General features: G+C 39.3%; 1 protein-coding gene across 4 annotated transcripts in view; it reads right to left on the bottom strand.

The window, feature by feature from the left end:
* Nucleotides 1-17,953, bottom strand: part of RMDN2 (regulator of microtubule dynamics 2) — a 49,152-nt gene that overhangs the window by 1,390 nt on the left and 29,809 nt on the right. For 3 of the 4 annotated variants that reach the window (XR_008972907.1, XM_057415335.1, XM_057415333.1), the window contains 3 exons: nucleotides 12,715-12,813; nucleotides 10,965-11,018; nucleotides 10,790-10,870 (listed from right to left, as the gene is read on the bottom strand). Coding sequence is in view for 3 of the 4 variants with exons in the window: in XM_057415335.1 (XP_057271318.1) it covers nucleotides 10,790-10,870; nucleotides 10,965-11,018; nucleotides 12,715-12,813 (234 nt within the window). In the remaining variant the exon portion in view is untranslated. The remainder of the gene's footprint in view (nucleotides 1-10,789; nucleotides 10,871-10,964; nucleotides 11,019-12,714; nucleotides 12,814-17,953) is intronic. The other variant, XM_057415334.1, reaches the window with a different exon arrangement.

The following is a 17,953-nucleotide window of genomic DNA, read 5'->3' on the forward strand; positions in this document are numbered from 1 at the left end:
GTGCACACATTTGCACAGGGCTTTCTGTAAACCAAATCCAGCTCACAGACTCTTAGTCACAGGTAACCAGTGACATATGTTTTAGCTATTCCATGTATAATCCATTTGAAAAGAGGTACATGCATATGAACATGTAACCACAGTACAAAAACTCCATTATTCTACTGAGTTTTTAAAATGCTTCCTGGATATAATCCGTTTGCTTTACTTACCACTGCAGAACCTCTATTTGCAAAATGCACCTTGGTTTAAAACCGCATTTCTAAAAAGTCAGCACCTTGTACCTGCAGGCTGGTAAGGGTCCAAACACCCAGTAACATGCACCCATGTGTACTTAGCAGTGCAACTGAAAAGCACTTGCATGTCACAAATTTTGTGCAAGTATTTCTAATGACAGAGATGAGTATTTATTTCCCAGATAACAAAAGAGGCAATTCTGAAAGAAAATACTGTAGACAGACAGTGAAGTAATCACTGAATTTCAGGATCACTTCATCATCCAATTAACCAAAGAGCTGGAACAAAATACAGGACATTTTAAAATACATTTTATGGGTGAAGAAATTCCTGCTTCTCTTTATTTTGGTTAGTTGTCTATAATGTCATGGAGGAATAGGGAAGAATATTGAAATGATAGAAACCATATGCCAGACATGTCAAACCATATTATATTATTGGTCTGGATTAAGCCATTAATACATTAGCTGGACACTTCTCTTGGAGTTGCTGCCTTACTCCCACTGGCAACAACAGGCTAAACTATCTGCATAATCATTTATCAGAGGCCTTAAAAGGCACACACTGCAAAGCCAGTAAGCTGTTGCCAAAATACTCTAACAGAAGGAAATGTCACACTGAATTCGGCACCCCTTAAGCTCCACATCACCACAGGCTGCCTGGAGCACCAGGTTGTGGCTTTCAACAAGAACTGGGAAATTCAAAATTTGTATCAATATACTGATTAGTTCAGGAAAAATACATTCTCTTCTGTACTGACTGTGGTCAACTTGTGAAAACTATTCTAACTCCATTAAGCAAAACAGTAAAAAGACAGCTATTGTCCCTTGCTATTAAGAAAATACACTGAACCAAGGTTTCAGTGTATCTGATCCTACTTTTCACACTTTTCTAAGCCAAAAATTATTTTCTCATCTCTCAAGGGTGTTTGGCATTTCATGGGTTGATAGGATTCTTTACACACTTTGAAAGATACAGCATTTAAAAAACATATCTCCAAAAGATTTTGTATAATTGTCTCTCTCCTTAGAAGCAAAGGATTATATTGGGCGATGAGCTTTAACGAGTTGCAAGGGTCCCAAAAACATTAGGCAATTTTCCCTGAATCTTCCACTGGGCTTAGGAAAAAGAATGAACAAACCCATGATTGTTCTAAGATCTAGTTGGAGAAGAAACTGCAAACGTGCAAAGCGTCCAACCTCTGGACACCAGAGTTGCTAGTTCCAAACAAGACTGTATCAGTATAAGCAAAAAGAACTATTGCTGCAAACTACTTAACGGGCTGTGTTAATTGAGCCAGCGGCTTCCAGTCAGTAAGAACTCAGATGTCAAAAGCACTGAAAAACAATAAACCAGTAATGGCATGAGAATGGCCAGTGAATTATTATGTCACCTTTGGATAGAGTCCTTCCAGACCAAGAAGTATGTCATGCTAAAAGGAGAGAGAAGCCACAACTCTGTTCAGTGTACCAGTCTCTAGTTTTAAGAATGAAAACTTCATTAATGCCTGAAGTTTGACTGTTAATGGGAAGACAAAGCCATAAATCCTATACTTGGCCAGCTCTCTTCTTCACTGATTTTTGAACCTGTGGTTTTCTGGGGGAGGAGGGTGTTCTGTTTGTGTTTTTTTTTTTGTTTTGTTTTGTTTTTTTGTTTTGGTTTTTTTTTGTGGTTTTTTTTGTTTTTTTTTTTTTTAAGGCTTTGATCTCCCTTTAGAACATGGCAAGGAGAGGAAGAGGTGCAAGTCACAGGAGGAATGAAACATATTTGTGTCAGACCCATTTGTTCACCCTGAGGCTTAGCTCAGCACTGGCTGAATACACAGTCATTTTCCAAACTTGACTTTCGACTGTCAAGGCTTACATTTATTAAACACTTCTCATATCATTTTCAGAGTTGAATAGGAGTTCAAAATGTTCTGCAAACTGCTACACAAAAGGTATTCAAATTACAGGGTCAGTGACTATATTTTCCCTTCTTTCTATTTAGTTGTTTTTCTTTTATGTTTCATCATCCACAGGGAATATGCACAGGAAAAAAAGACCTGGGAGGCCAGAGACTGAAGAAGGGAAGAGAGGGAGTTGAGAACAAGAGCAAGAGGGAAGAGAGAGCTGGTGGGAAACAGGGAAAGTTGGCTTTAACTGGAGGTATTCCATATTTTGACAGTTAATGTCTGCTGAAAAATTTACTGATAAATGTATACACAGACATACACATATAAATATGCATGTAAAAATTAAACGGCAATTAAAGCAGAGACAGAAAGATAATGATTTTACCTTCCATCTCTGCTAATTATTTCCTTATGCACTAAACACATCCAACCCAGGCACTGCACATACGTGCACTCATTGACAAAGTCCCAACTGTCAACACAGAATGATACACCCCCATGACCGCAACCAAAATGGTTACACTGGCCAACTAAAACATAGTTGTGTGCAACTGCTGCCAGATCCCAAGCTGACATGCAGCCCGTAGGGTTTCACTGAAGTCAGCGGGCCTGCATGGTGTGTTAAATGAGCTGGGCTGCCAGGCTTGTCCAAAGCTGTGCTCTGATATGTGGTAACAGCAATGAGGTGCTGAGAGCCACTCCTGCTTTCGGGTACAGCTGTATCATTCTGTCGCAGCTCCAGGAGAAATCCTGGACTGCAACAGAAGAGACTCCAAAACATGCACAGTGATTGCTAATTAAAGAGCAATAGCTCTTGTGGACAATTTAAATCATACACAGTTACACGCTCTCCCTTCACAGCTTCATGACAGACTCTCACAGATGGTGTGACTGTAGTAGGGCATTAAATTGCATATAATTGCAGAATACTATTTTTCCCTTTAGATATTTCAATAAACCAATGCAACCTCCTATATGACAGCTGTATGTCACAAGTTAGGGCATTTCATGTTCTTTTGTTATTTTTAGTATCTTCCTCTGAGGAAGAACTGTGACTTCTCAAAGCTTTTAGGATCAAGGCAAGCACAGCTTTAAAATCCATAGCTGATAGTAATTTCACATTTTCTGATTATCCTTCAAGTAGAGGGAAAAACACTATTTTGCACCAGAAGACTGTGAATAAAGTTTGACGACTGCTGAAGAATTATAGAACGGCAGAATTTAATTTAGAATAATTAATAGTCATGTAAAATTTTTATCCACCTAGTTCTTTTCAACTTAAAAGACTAAGTTTCTGGTTTCCTTTTCCTATTGTACACAGTGTGGAGCTTTTGGTGTTTAAGACATTTCCCTCTTTCTGTCCAGCTGCTGACCCCACCACGCTGGGACCTACAGCACTTTCTGTGCAGTCATCACTGAAACAGCTTGAACATGATTAGCCCAGTTACAGCCCCTTCAGAAAGATGCCTGTTGAGGCTTTCTTTCACCCTGTATATTGACTCTGAGACAACATATTTCAAACTCCTGGAAGCCTGACTTCCTCTGGCCACTCTACATAAATAGGAAACCAGTTCTGAACCTCCTCATCGTGCAGTGCACCCCCACCTCTGTGAATATTTTTCCCACTCTGCGCCTGCATTGCCAGCACACCAGCATAGAAGATAACACTCCATGCTTTGAGGAATCGCCTGTTGATCAGTCTTGCTGTGCTAAGATGTGTATGCTAAAACTGTGTTACCTTTGCTAGGATGTTGAAATGAGTACTTTGTGATACTAGTGGATTAAATCATAAATATAATAAACTCAATATTTATTAGGATAGACTTTATCCTTATCTATGAAACTATTACACTACAAAAAAAAATCTGAGTCACTTTTTGGAATTATTTTTGGAGCGGGAGAAAGAATAAGCAGACAACACAAACAAACCTTTTGGCAAGAACTTCAAAAACATGTAGATGGAAAATCAGAGAAAAACAGACTGTATTCTCTAAAGTGCAAAATAATGTATAATACAGGAGGTCTCAAACTCTTTTAGCAGCTCTCTTACAAATGTCATATTTTTACCAGCATTTTAAAGTTTGAAATCTGATCTCTTTATAATGAGTTTTTAAAAGACCCATTGCCTGAGCTAGAAGCATACAGATTCAGTGTAAAAACAGTGATTAAGGAATAGTTTTTAAAAATATATTCAAAAGATACTTTCATTTTAGGTTGGTGGTAGCTATTGGGAAATTCTTGTTCAACTCCACAAACATTATTAGGAGGAAAACAACAGCCTGGAATTCAAAATGAACACAAATCTGAATACTTCATTATTTTGTAATTGAAGCACCACCGGCTTTTCCTTAGCATTTGGAGAACAAATGTGCATGAAATCTAAAGGAATAAATATCCTCTGAAAACATACTGAGCTGATGATATTGAGAAAGTAAATGTTCCTTTTGATGAGAAAACAAAACCATTTTTGAGCTTAACTCAAACTATTCACATAGTTTCCATGAGTATTTTTTTTCACAAACAAGTCATAATTTGTACCCTTCACTTTAAAAGTACATTACATTTTTCTCCTTCAAATCTTATTTAGAAGGACAGATTACCACAGCAGTTTCAAATGAGATCTGTTAGAAATATCACCGCAAGGCCTGCTACATACAACTAGTCTATGGTAGCTGGAGCAGGGATTTCTTGAAAAATCTGCTGTGGAAAATATACAGGTATACAAATGGTCTGTTGTAATAGAAACAACAGATGGGTGTTGGAGTTTATACTCTGCCTTCTCTTCCATCCCTTTTCCTTATGGACAATATGAGAAATGGAAATTAATGACCGAGGAGATCAATGGTGGTGATGAAAAAAGAAAAAAAAAGTAAGAAAATCTTACAGGCATGATTTCTCCTCAGCAGCTGCATTCTTGTACAAACATTCAGCCATTGTTCCTGCCCATTATTATATTTACCTCCTCCTTCATGTGGGCTTTCCTAGAGTTTCAAATGTCACTGAGGCTGAAGGCAGAGTCTTTAACAAGTCTCTGCTTCCTGCCATTCTATCACCTGTAAGAAGTGAATACCATAGTGGTCAATTTCTGTACTATCTAAATCTCCCCCACTTGTCAATTTCAACTCTGAATTGCCTTAATTTGTAATTGCAGGGAAGGAGGGACTGTTTTTGAAACCATTATTGGGTTTTTTTAATCACCAATAATTTTATAAAATACATACTCAGCTTCAAGGAAATTTTTATCTGTAATTTAAGTTAGACTTTCAGCAGCTCTCAGTGAAAACAGATTTGCTTTGCATTCTTCCTGCTTCGCTGTCTTCGGCTCTTCCAAGACTATAGTTTTTGTAATGTAACTGCTGCTTTTTAGACTTATCTTCAAATAACGTCATAGAGACCAGAACCTTGACATTTTAATCACTTTCTCTGTTAGCCTGTTAAATCCCTCTATGGTGAGCTTACTGGTCCTACAAGCACAGAGTTCACTCCCATGCCAATGCTCATCTCCAGATGAGCAAATACAAAACGATTTCTTTCCTATTATACTTTATAATCCTACATTCAGATTATCATTTTCTACAATTTCAAGCCTTGAAAATACCCAACAAAAGAAATTAGTGTCTTATTCCCCTTTCATGCAAAGCTCTATGTGTTTAATCAAGCACACCCCCCGCATTTTGTCTTTCTATATGCAAGACAAATGCTCATGTTTTCAAATTTTAAAAAGCCATTTTTTTCCACCTCAGTAGTCCACCACATCTGGTTTTGACAGCTCTTCATGTAGTCACACTCAGCAAGGCTTTGAGCGCACTACAAAGTAATGAGTCTCAGTAAGGGTAATGCAACATCTACTAGATAAACAGAGCAGCTGTTAAGCCCTTTACAATAGCTCACAGCAGCCCTGAACATTAGGATTCTTTTAATGAAGGGGTGAATGTTTCCCAGGACCCTGAGGTTATTCACCTGGACAGCAACCAGAGAAAAGCAAAATAACTTAATGCCCTGTACACCTCCAACAGTGAAGTACCACTCCACAGTATGACAGTATTTATGGCCAAGGAAAGACCATATAATTCATTAGAGTTTTTTGTTTAGAGAGGATAAAAAGTGCATTGTACTGCAACATTAGTTAAAATTAAAAAATGCAGAGACTGATTATTAAAAATGTGCCAAACTATTTTTTAAACCGGGTATTAGGACTTAGAGGACTCGTTCAATCAGAACTTGTCTCTTATGATTTCTTTGGTATCTTTTTTCAGGTTCATAATAGGGTTGAAATTGTCCATAGGACTTTTTTTTCTCTTTTAAGAAGAATTACCTCTGTTTGGAAGTCCCTCCACCCCTTGAATTAAAAACATATTCTCTAAGTGGTAGAACAGATGCACAGAAGGGATACTGGATGCAATACAACATTCAAGACAAAAATCGTATCACTTAACTTGAAATGTTACATGAAATGAATCCTAGACAAAGTGTCAAAGAAGTGCCCTGAGTTAGATCAGCTGAGAATTTGACCAGAGGTTTAAAATGAGCTATGGGCTATTTTACTGATGCCGAGCACCTCTGGTTCCCACTGAAATCACTGGAAACTGTGGATGCTCAGAAGCAATAAAAAGTAAACTATTGTCTACTATTATTTTTCATACTTATACTGTGGGATGATTTGTATCATGAAATACTATACATTTCCTCAATGTGGCACCTTTCCAGCAACTTTGTTTCTCAGTCTGCTCCTGATTTTATGCCTTTATACATACACGTTTCCCAGTAGAAGCCAACATTTAAAAACAATACAGAAATTCCCCTGCCTGAAGAATGATAGAAAACTGACACGAGAAACTGTGATTACACATGGGAATGATGGATTTTGCATGACTGTGACAACACACCATGGTGCTGACAACCTTGCAATCCTGTGCTGCAGCTAACAAAGAAATCCTCATAACGCTGCTGACCTGTGTTTTCTTTTTCAAACCATCTTTTACAGGGCTGTAATCAATTCAGGCACTTTATCAGCATCTGTTTATTACTATCTCCCCAACGTATCTTTGGTTTTATTACAGTCTCTTCCCTCCCTTAAACTGACTGGACTAAATGTTATTCCTACATACAGTTCAAGCCCTAAACGACTTCAGTTCCAACATGTTTCCCCCCCAGTCAGTGATAGTCTTTCTCTAATACAATAACAAAACCAAAACATAATATTCTAATTCAGATGGGACTTGAGGTAACATTTCATATCAGCAGTTTGTATTCCAGATCTCCATTTTACAGTAATTCCTTCACACATGCACTTGGTTTTACCTTGTGCTGACTGCTTTTTTTAGAATCATAGAATAGTTAGGGTTGGAAAGGACCTTAAGATATCTAGTTCCAACCCCCCTGCCATGGGCAGGGACACCTCACACTAAACCATCTCACCCAAGGCTCTGTCTAACCTGGCCTTGAACACCACCGGGGATGGAGCATTCACAACTTCCCTGGGCAACCCATTCCAGGCCTCACCACCCTTACAGTAAAGAATTTCTTCCTTATATTCAATTGAAACTTTCCCTGTTTAAGTTTTAACCCATTACCCCTTGTCCTATCGCTACAGTCCCTAATGAAGAGTCCCTCTCCAGCATCCTTATAGCTTCCCTTCAGATACTGGAAGGCTGCTATGAGGTCTCCACACAGCCTTCTCTTCTCCTGCCTGAACAGCCCCAACTTCCTCAGCCTATCTTCATACAGGAGGTGCTCCAGTCCTCTGATCATCCTCGTGGCCCTCCTCTGCACTTGTTCCAACAGTTCCATGTCCTTTTTATGTTGAGGACACCAGAACTGCACACAGTACTCCAGGTGAGGTCTCGCGAGAGCAGAGTAGAGGGGCAGGATCACCTCCTTCGACCTGCTGGTCACGCTCCTTTTGATGCAGCCCAGGATACAGTTGACTTTCTGGGTTGCGAGTGCACACTGAAGGTGGCTCATGTTCATTTTCTCATCGACCAACAGCCCCAAGTCCTTCTCCACAGGGCTGCTCTGAATCTCTTCTCTGCCCAGCCTGTAGCTGTGCCTGGGATTGCTCTGACCCAGGTGTAGGACCTTGCACTTAATGGTTAAACTTCATGAGGTTGGCATCAGCCCACCTTACAAGAGTGTCGAGGTCCCTCTGGATGGCATTCCTTCCCTCCAGGGTATCAACCGAACCACACAGCTTGGTGTCATCGGCAAACTTGCTGAGGGCACACTCAATCCCACTGTCCATGCTCACTCTTTACTTCTGTGGCTGGTGTGAAATGTTCACTTGGCTCATCAGCCATAGTGGAGGAGGAATTGAATTACACACTATTGCCCTGGACTATTTTTTTCCCCCCTACACTTAACTCAAAACACATCACAAGTAAATAAAACAAAACTGACAAATCTATGATATTTATAGAATTAGCTCAAACAGAAGAGGACAAATCATCTTGCCCTCTTCAAGCGGACAAAAGACTTCTGGGGCCTGTTTGACACTCTTCTCTTCACAAACCAGAATCATTCTCATCATCACCCTGCTTGAATGGGTGCACACACTCCCCCTTCACATTGCTCCCAAATTCATGTTCTTACCTCAGAGTCCTCCTTCTCTCTCAGGTCTGATAGTCCTTCAAGAATGTGATTCCTTTTACCACGGACTAAGCCCTTCCAGGTGTCTGAGGACACACTGAACTCCAGCTTATGTTTAGACTGATGACACTGGAATTTAGGGGCAGGATTCACATCCCATTAGCTGCACAGTCTAGGAGCCAGGTGTCTCAGGTACACATCTTACACCTGTCTCTACATCTAATCTCTCTCTGCCATCAGGGGACAGAGGGAGGCAGGATGGGGAACCTGACCCATCTCTCTCTCTCCACCGACTATAGGGGAAGCCTCAGCAACTACCTTCGGTCACTAAGATTTTGTCTGGCTACTGTTAGCAAAGATGAGACCAAATCTAAACTATGTCTATGCTTTTTCAAGGAGTCTCTATGAATATATTGAATGACTTGCAGTTTACTAAACACAGGCAGTCTTTTGCCCATCAGAGTGTCTATAAATATATAAAGGGGGAGTGTCACGAGGATGGAGCCAGGCTCTACTCAGTGGCAAACAATGATAGGACAAGGGGCAATGGGTACAAACTGGAACACAAGAGGTTCCACTTAAACTTGAGAAGAAACTTCTTCTCAGTGAGGGTGACGGAACACTGGAACAGTCTATCTCTAGCTTACTGTGATACTGTGATCAGAACTTTTGTAATACATGTTTGTTTGCAATTTTACCAGGTATCTTAAGAGCTCACTGCAAGATTACCAGGCCTGTAGTAAGTTGAATACAGGAAAAATAAGAAAATCACCAGCACAGTCAGTGCAGATATATACAAAACAGGCTGAGCACAGCCGATTTCAGTTGTATGCTCTTTCCCTGACACCCCTAGTCCTACCTTTTATGCAAAGATGTAAGGTACTAAATGAAGGATAATGTATAGCAGTCTTTTCTGTGCTCTGCAATAGGCAAGCTGAAGGTACATTTCAACAGTAAGTAAAGAATAAATTAGAGTTAAGAGATTATTTATATCTGTATCAATACATATTCAAAGAAACACTGAACTTAAGCAGTGATTGCTTAATATATGATTGGTACATACTGTAACTTGGGCCAAAAATAAAGGCCACCCAGGAGCAGCTGCTGGTGAGGCATGCAGTGGTCTTTATTCCCAGCAGGAACATTTGACATAAACATGTTAGTGCTCCACACAGCATTTATTGTCAATCAAGTTACAGAGCTATTTAATGGTCTTTTCCCTGAACTTCAAAGAATCAAATTGGATAGGGCCAATTCGTCTCTGGAATCACCTTTCACTCTCCCTACCACATCTGCTGTGCTCAAAGGGGGTCCCTTAGGCTGACAAAGCTCAGGTCTGAACTTGTCACGCTGTAGGATGGTAAGACATTTCCAGTCATAGGTCAGTAATTATGGAACTTGCTTCTACATGAGATCAGAGTGAACCTTCCTGCCATGACTTGGTTTATATTTGAGAAATTATATCACTTAAAATTTCTCAAATATCTGCAGAAATGTTGTGTCCACATACTAAAAATACTCTAAAGGGCCTAAAAAGGAATCTAATAATCTCTTCGAATAAACTGTGTTTCAGCAAATGTAACTGGAAGAACTGTGCCTCCTTAGCTTCACTGTGGGTGAGGACAAAGGCAGTCTTAACTACCTCTGCTGCAGCTAACACACTGCCCTGGAGGCCTTGACAAGAATCACAAACCAGAGGCTTTAGGAGGAGAGATTGTGCGACAAAATCTGGAATGCTTTCAACTAAGAAACAGTAGGTCTAGGGCAAAATTTCAGTACAGCTAGAGTGACACACTCAACTGTTTATGCTTAAGATAGTCCAATGAAATGGGCTGAATACAAAGAGTGCAATTCAATTGCTGACACAGACAAGTCCTTGACAGTTCCCAAAGACTTTTTTTAAAGCTGTTGATACAGACAACTGTAAATGAGCCAACAGAGAGTGGAGGAAAAAGGAAGGTTCTGTGTTTAGAAGAAAAATTGAAATGTTACGTTATTACTGACAGTGCAATAATGGGCGCCAAAGACAAGACAGCAGTCACAAGAGAACAAGTTATCATTCTTAGAACTCACCTCATTAGTAACTGAAAGAATCGACAGTGCAGAATCACAGTACTTCAGTGCATTGTTTTTCTGGCCAAGATCTTTATAGCACTGAGAAAAAAAAAACACCATGTTTTGTTTCCAATCAGACCACTGTACAAATACCAGAGTCTACAAATCGTAATTTTTAAAAGAACTTGGTTACCTTTGCCAAATACACATAATTGCATTTGGAATATCCCGGATGCATTTCTTCCGCCTAAATAATAAAAAACAGGAAAGAAAATAGACATAAAACTAGTGTGATGAGATTTATGTGGTCTGCATACCACAAACATCAGACTGAATCATCCCTACTGTGTGTACTGCTGTTTAGCACTTAAAAAAAATCCCAGGAAAACAAGAAAACTCCAAACTCAAGCCCTAAACTAGGCACATGAGGTGCCGATATTGAACACAAAACATTTCTATTCTTCTTGTTCTCCACTCTCTCTACATGCTTTGTAAAGATCTCAGATCATTCTATAGAATATCTATTGGATTAATTCACTTACACAGCAGGTTGTAAGACACTGCTCTCTCTAGATATTTCTTTCCTTACATAAATATAGCAATCAACTATAGAAATAAACAAGCAACAACTATTCATGATTTGTGTAATGGGTTATGAACTGCATTCATCAACTTTATAGTTATTTTCCTTTCTAGCTCTAGGTTCACCTTTCTTTTTACATTACCATCTTCTGAAAAGTTCAGATTGTTAAAAAATGTCAAGATTGTCTTCCTTTTAAAACACATCAAGGATGTAGAAGCTTGAATGATGAGAATCTTAATTATCTACTAACCAAGAAGCATCTTTAATCAACAAACAGCATCTGAGAGAGGAAAAATTGTATCAGTGAAACTTATAGTAGCCGTAATCCTTTGACCAAAGCAATGCTGCTTTCACCGCAACTGCATATTATCAAGCAACTGAAAAAGAAACTCAAACAGTTGTCTTAGACATGAATTTATTTTTTGTTGCAGAAGATGACTTAAAACCACAGCTATTCTGCAGGCCACCACAAAATGCCCTGAAGCTAAAGGGAACACTTCCAATTATTTCTACCACCTCTGGAGTTTGACCTTAGAGATAAAGATCTCTTAAACTGAGAAGACGGTAACATATTGTGTTATCAAAAATTCAGGAGATCATTCCATCTTTAAATATACTAAAAGCACAGAGAGTAAGTACTTTTGATAGTGAGTAAAGTATGCTTGTTCAATTCCTTTGAGAAACTGTCTGAAAACAATTGCAACAATGGAAGTTTATGCTTTGAATTCAGTCAAGTGAAAAACCTGTATTTTTCAGCTCCAGATTTAGAAATTATTCATATAAAAACCACTGAAAGACAGATTTATTTTATTCATGTGCTGTTTTCTCAGAACTGTGCATTGAAGTAGAATGGCCAGGAACACAGACCTATATGACAAGAGTTTTCTATTTCACTATAAAGGTAATTTCACCTCCCCAAATAAGAAAGACTTCTACCGAAATTCAATGGAAAGAGCTTCAGTTCAGAAAAAAAGGAGTGTCACAACGTCAAAGTCTTCCTTGCTTATGTTAACCCTCCTACTGAAATGGGCAAATCACTGGTTATTGCTATGGTTAGTTTCAACAGCATATGTAACTCCGCTACATTCATCTCACATTAAGTCCAATAAATATTAAATGTGGCAAGTCACTGAACAATTCCTTAAAACTAAAGAAAGAGACAATAGGTGCTAGCCACTCATCTGCAAACTAATTTTAAAACAGAAAAGAAAAAAATACTTTACTAGTACAGAGCTCTGGTATTTAGGAGAGCCCAGGATTTATAACTACTGAACATAATCTGTTGAGAAGACATCTTGACAACAGTCACATATAGCAGCTGGTAAACAGTCACACAGGAAAACCCTTGGCTAGGACTTACCTTAAGGAAATTCTGCAATGCTTCTTCTACTGTTGAAGTTGGTGGAGTCCCAAAGAGAGCAGCAGCTACTTTCTTTTCAATCCAAGACAACTGAGCTACCTATAATAATAACATGTATATATATATTTATATTGTTTTGAGATGTATATCTCAAAAGTCTTTAGGTTTGCTTCTCAGTTTTGGAATAAATATTGTCCTGTGCCACTGTACTACTTATACAATCTATTTTGCAAAAGAACCTGTAAAGGAATGTTTTATATTGGCCATTTGCTAAAGCACAGTTTTTTAGATTTTTAGATTCTGTTCACAGGAAAATGTACATATTAAGAAATACATGACAAAACATCAGCATCATTAATATGAGATTATTCCAATACATAAAGCTTGAAGTACAGTTTAGGTTTCATAAGACCTTGCAATTTTTTAAAACCTAAGGCCAGAAATAGTGTTTTAAACCTGCTAAGGTTTTCATGAGACATTCAGTTTAGCATGATAGCCCACGTACTTGACTACTTTTCAACATTACGAAATGCTACAGTCAAAATGTAAGCGCTTTTGGCTCTTGTAAAACAAGTTCATTTATTACACAGAAGCTAGTGACAACCACTGTTAAGAAATAAGCTTCATATTTTCCTCTTCAAATCTGACAAACAACACTTGCCAAAGATCTCATTTCAGAAACATGGGCTGCTGTAAAAGAAGTGTAGGCAACTGTGATACCGCCACACAATATATATGACTTCTTCCCTTACATGTACTGACAACTAACAGAAACTGCTCTGGTTACTGCCATAAGGAATTTGGCTCCCTCACCAAACCTGGCAAAACACACCTCACATCCCTAATGAAGGATGGAGCTGCTAAGAAATGCAGTATGAGACTGGAGCCTGTTTAAATGGGGAAGTGAAGCCACCTGCTTCAGACACTTTACTACATCTGTAAAGGAAAGTCAGGACTTTATTCCTTCACATCAGTATTTGAACCACAGCACTCATGGCTCCTGTCACAGAGTAGAGCTGAGTTTAAAAATTATAAAAACCAAGGTTCCATAGCAATTTATGGCCTGGCCTATGCAGAGGCAACACACAGAAGGGATACACACATGCAAAGAAAGAGAGCCTCTCATGAGAGAGCTGGAAGTGAAGTATGAGTCAAAGAGACAGCTCTTTTTCAGAGGAAACTGCAATTCAAATAACAGAGTTGAGCCTTGAACTCCAATCTGTCCTACTGCTGTAAAAATTAAAGTGGCTTTTTAGTTTATTTCTGCCTCATTCCTTGGCTTCCCAATCTTATCAGGGCTGTTACTGCTAAATGCAGCAACCCAGTAGATGTCAGTTTATTATGGTAAAATACAAGAATCCATCCACACATAACTACTCACAGCCATCAACCAGAATACTTCTCTTTTAGAGAGATATCAAGCTCTATGCATTTCTTGTTGCAAACTGCCCCCAAAATACCATTGCAATGAGTATAAATACAGGCCAGCATGCAACAGAAAAAGGTGTAGGACTGCCTCAAATGACTCTAGCTACATAAGACCAATATTGCTTGGAGACAGAAGGGATCCTGGTCAAGTCTTGCTGGTTGTTCAGCAGAGTCTAATGCCTTATTTGTTAAATGGCAACAGTAAGTCTTTCCCACAAAACCACTAAAAATTATATGCCAGAGAGAAACAATATTAAGGATGCTTCTCTCTCTCACACACACACATCCCACTGTTGAATTCTCTTCTAAGCGAATTAAGTGTGGTTTACAAACGCACTCTAACCATCCCACAGTTCTTATTCATTGAAGCAACAAGATGGTTCCCCTGTCTGCGCTGCAGTGCTTCCATACTGTGTTAAAAACTGCAGCACAGAATGCTTCACAGAAAGCATGCTGGTTAAAACTCCAAATTGTAGGTATGTATTTAATTCCCTCACACACATAACTTCCCCAGCTGTTCTATAGTTTCTGAGGCATATTCCACAAGAAATATAAGAAGGATTTTTGCAATTGTTTTCTTCATGCCAATCTACTGCTGCAGGAGTCTTTTTGGAAGAGGAAGGGGATTTCCGTATTTCTAGGTTCTTCACATGGAGATAGAGGCAGCTTACAGATGAAGAGAAGAAATAAAGGGAATGTATATGCACATACACTGCACAGATACAACTACCACACATGTGTCTGCTGTTATGCAATAGTGAGGAAACAAAATTGCAGTTTTTCCATGTGGAGTTACAATTACCTATTGAAAACACAAGTTCTTCCTGGCAGTTGTTTTCTTTTCTTACAAGATTTAATCAGAACTGATTTACTGAGGTTTTAGTCATTATTTTGTCTGGCTTAGGTGCTGCTTTGCATTATTCAAACTTTTAAAAGTGCAAACATATATGCACTTGGCCGTTTTTATATTACAACTCCCACCAATCTAAAACGTTTAATGTTTAAAAGTGAAATGCATCTATGCACAATAGTGAGTTTTCTGTAAGCTGCGCTGGCTACAGCATTATACTTTGTTACACAGATAGTCTGAGTTCCTGGATGTTTTCAGCAGTCAGCCTTACATGCCACTGGCTTGAATTCATTGCAGCTAACTCCAGCCATCCATAAATGAAGTGCCTTGCTTACATGAGTTGTCCAGGTTCCTTGCATGGTCAGTATAGTGAAAGGCAATTTCCCTTCACCTATGTTAGTCTGGGATGAACACTTGTCTCTTTCTCTTCTTCCCTTCAACTACAAAAGGAGCATAGACAATTATACCTTGTGGATAGCTAAAGACAGATGAGGTGAATCCCATCACAACGGCTGAACCACACCCCACCTGAGTCAGTCTGCCCCCTTTTACGCAAGACACAAAATTGTGTCCTGGAGCAACAATGATGAACAGGAAATTACACCCTTTGCTTAAACACACACAAGCACAGTCTGTAATTTGTAATAACTTTATTACAGTATCTTACGCTACATCCAGTGAAATGGAAACATCATTTCTACTATATCAACTAACTTTATTAAGCATTCTCTGGGTGGAAGCAAGCACAGGCAACAGAAACCTTGGTGTAACATGCTCTAGTGTACTGAAATTTGACTTCTGCAGTCAAGGTTGAACTTAGCCTGGAGAAGAGAAGGCTGCATGGAAACCTCACAGCAGCCTTCAAGTATCTGAAGGGGGACTATAACAATGCTGGGGAGGGACTCTATTAGGTGTGGTAGTGACAGGACAAGGGGTAACAGGTTCAGACTTAAACAGGGCAAGTTTAGATTGGATACAAGGAGGAAGTTCTTCACTGTAAGGGTGGTGAGGCACTGGAATGGGTTGCCCAAGGAAGTTGTGAATGCTCCATCCCTGGCAGTGTTCAAGGCCGGGTTGGACGGAGTCTTGGGTGACATGGTTTAGTGTGAGATGTCCCTGCCCATGGCAGGGGGGTTGGAACTTGATGATCTTAAGGTCCTTTCCAACCCTAACTAGTCTAGGATTCTAAGGTTACTCCAAATAGTGCAAAGCGTATCTGGAGCTCCATATAAAATGAAGAACCAGGAGAATGTAACTCTCATCAGCTTCAGCAGAACCATAATTTCACTTAATGCAAGCTTCAAGAATGGTATAGGACAGCAGAAAATAATAAAAGCAGCTTCTCTAGCAAGTACTAGCTACAACAACAACAAAATTAAAGAATGAAGATTGTCCTTGACCTAGAGATGATTTCCAAACCTAAAGTGAGTTTTGGTTTTTTATGTCTCCGAAGTCCTGACATCTGTCCTCCCAGCAGCCGGAAAATTCACAAAAGCACTGCAAGGAACACTGTGTTTCCATAGAATATCAGGTTATAATTTACTGGGTCACAGGAGGCACATCGCTCCCCAGCTGACATGAGGAGAGCTGGTCCCAATCTCTCAAGAGCAGGAAACAGTGGCATGAGGGACCTTCAACCAAGTCCTGAACTTCCCTAGGGCTGGAGGGGAGGGAGTGACCATGACATCCTGGCCTCTGCCAAGGAAAGGAGGCCACTCTTCAGTATCCCAAAGCTAAAGCAGACCCTTGTCTCAAAGGTTTTCATCTACATCTGTCAAACAGCAAGCTCTCATCCATTTATTCTACTCAAATCTCTACTAGTACTAAAGATGGAAGAAAGCCACCCACAGAGTTAGCCTGCAGCTGACCATAAAGTTCATACCCAGCAAGCTCCTATCAGGCCTCATGTTCCTCTGAAGACCAAGACAGAAAATATTGTTCTCCCCTAAGTACTGGGAAAAGGGATTTCCTAAAATCCTTTTCACTTCCTTAGCCTAGGATCAGCAAAAAATCACATATGAACCAAAACACTAGTTGGAATTTGTTTTCCTGTCTCCTCATCTTTTGATGAGATGCAAACCCTGCTCATTGACAGTCCTTTTAAAATCCCAGATTTCACTTGGATTGAAAATTCAGCCAATTCACTGATTTACAATCCTAAAGGATTTCCTCCTCCCATGTTTCCTTGCTAATAGCTCACTGAAGACAGATCACACAGTTGTCTTTCATAAAGGAAAATCATCCCATTGATCCAGCTTCAGTAAAATATTAATGGCATCTACTTAAATGTCCCCAGAGAGTTTCTATTTCTTTTTCATTACAATATATTAATGTAAAATTATATTAAATAATTATGCAATGTTTTGACTTCTGGAACAGATTAAGTAACTGGACAGCAGTTTTCAAACACTGGCTTCCAACACAAATATTCTCTTTCTTGCCAGCTAAGGAACCAGGACAGTCTGCACAGGCATTTAGGCATTTATACAACTTGAATTCCCTGGCCTTTTCACTTTCCAGTAAGGGGAGCAGACTTACAGAGCACACAGATAAAGGAACTGAGTCAATTTGTTCCCTGATGTACAGATATTGGATAAACCAGTGATGCATCCAACACATGGCATGTAACCATCAAAAAGAAAATCCCAAGAAATCTAATTTTTAACATCCCACTAGCCTTTATCGGTGGCTCTGATCCAGATCCAGAAGTACACGCTAACTGTTCTGTGCCAGTCCTGTAGCAGCAAGTAGCCATAAGCCTTAACTAGATACACACTCCATTTTAAAAGTATTCTAAGCATTAAAACACTAAAAAAGCCCACAAACACATAATTGTAAAGGATTATTAGATAATTGCACCCAAAACTCTAAGGAAAGAAAACTTATTCCTATAGACCATGTACCACACATCAATTGACTTCCAATAAACATTTCTTGCTGCTCTGAAGAACAAAGTAGCTT

This window comes from Pezoporus wallicus, unplaced genomic scaffold, assembly GCF_028554395.1.
Source record: "Pezoporus wallicus isolate ANWC-B61680 ecotype Strahan unplaced genomic scaffold, APGP_CSIRO_Pwel_v1 contig_5352, whole genome shotgun sequence".
Lineage (NCBI taxonomy): Eukaryota > Metazoa > Chordata > Aves > Psittaciformes > Psittacidae > Pezoporus > Pezoporus wallicus.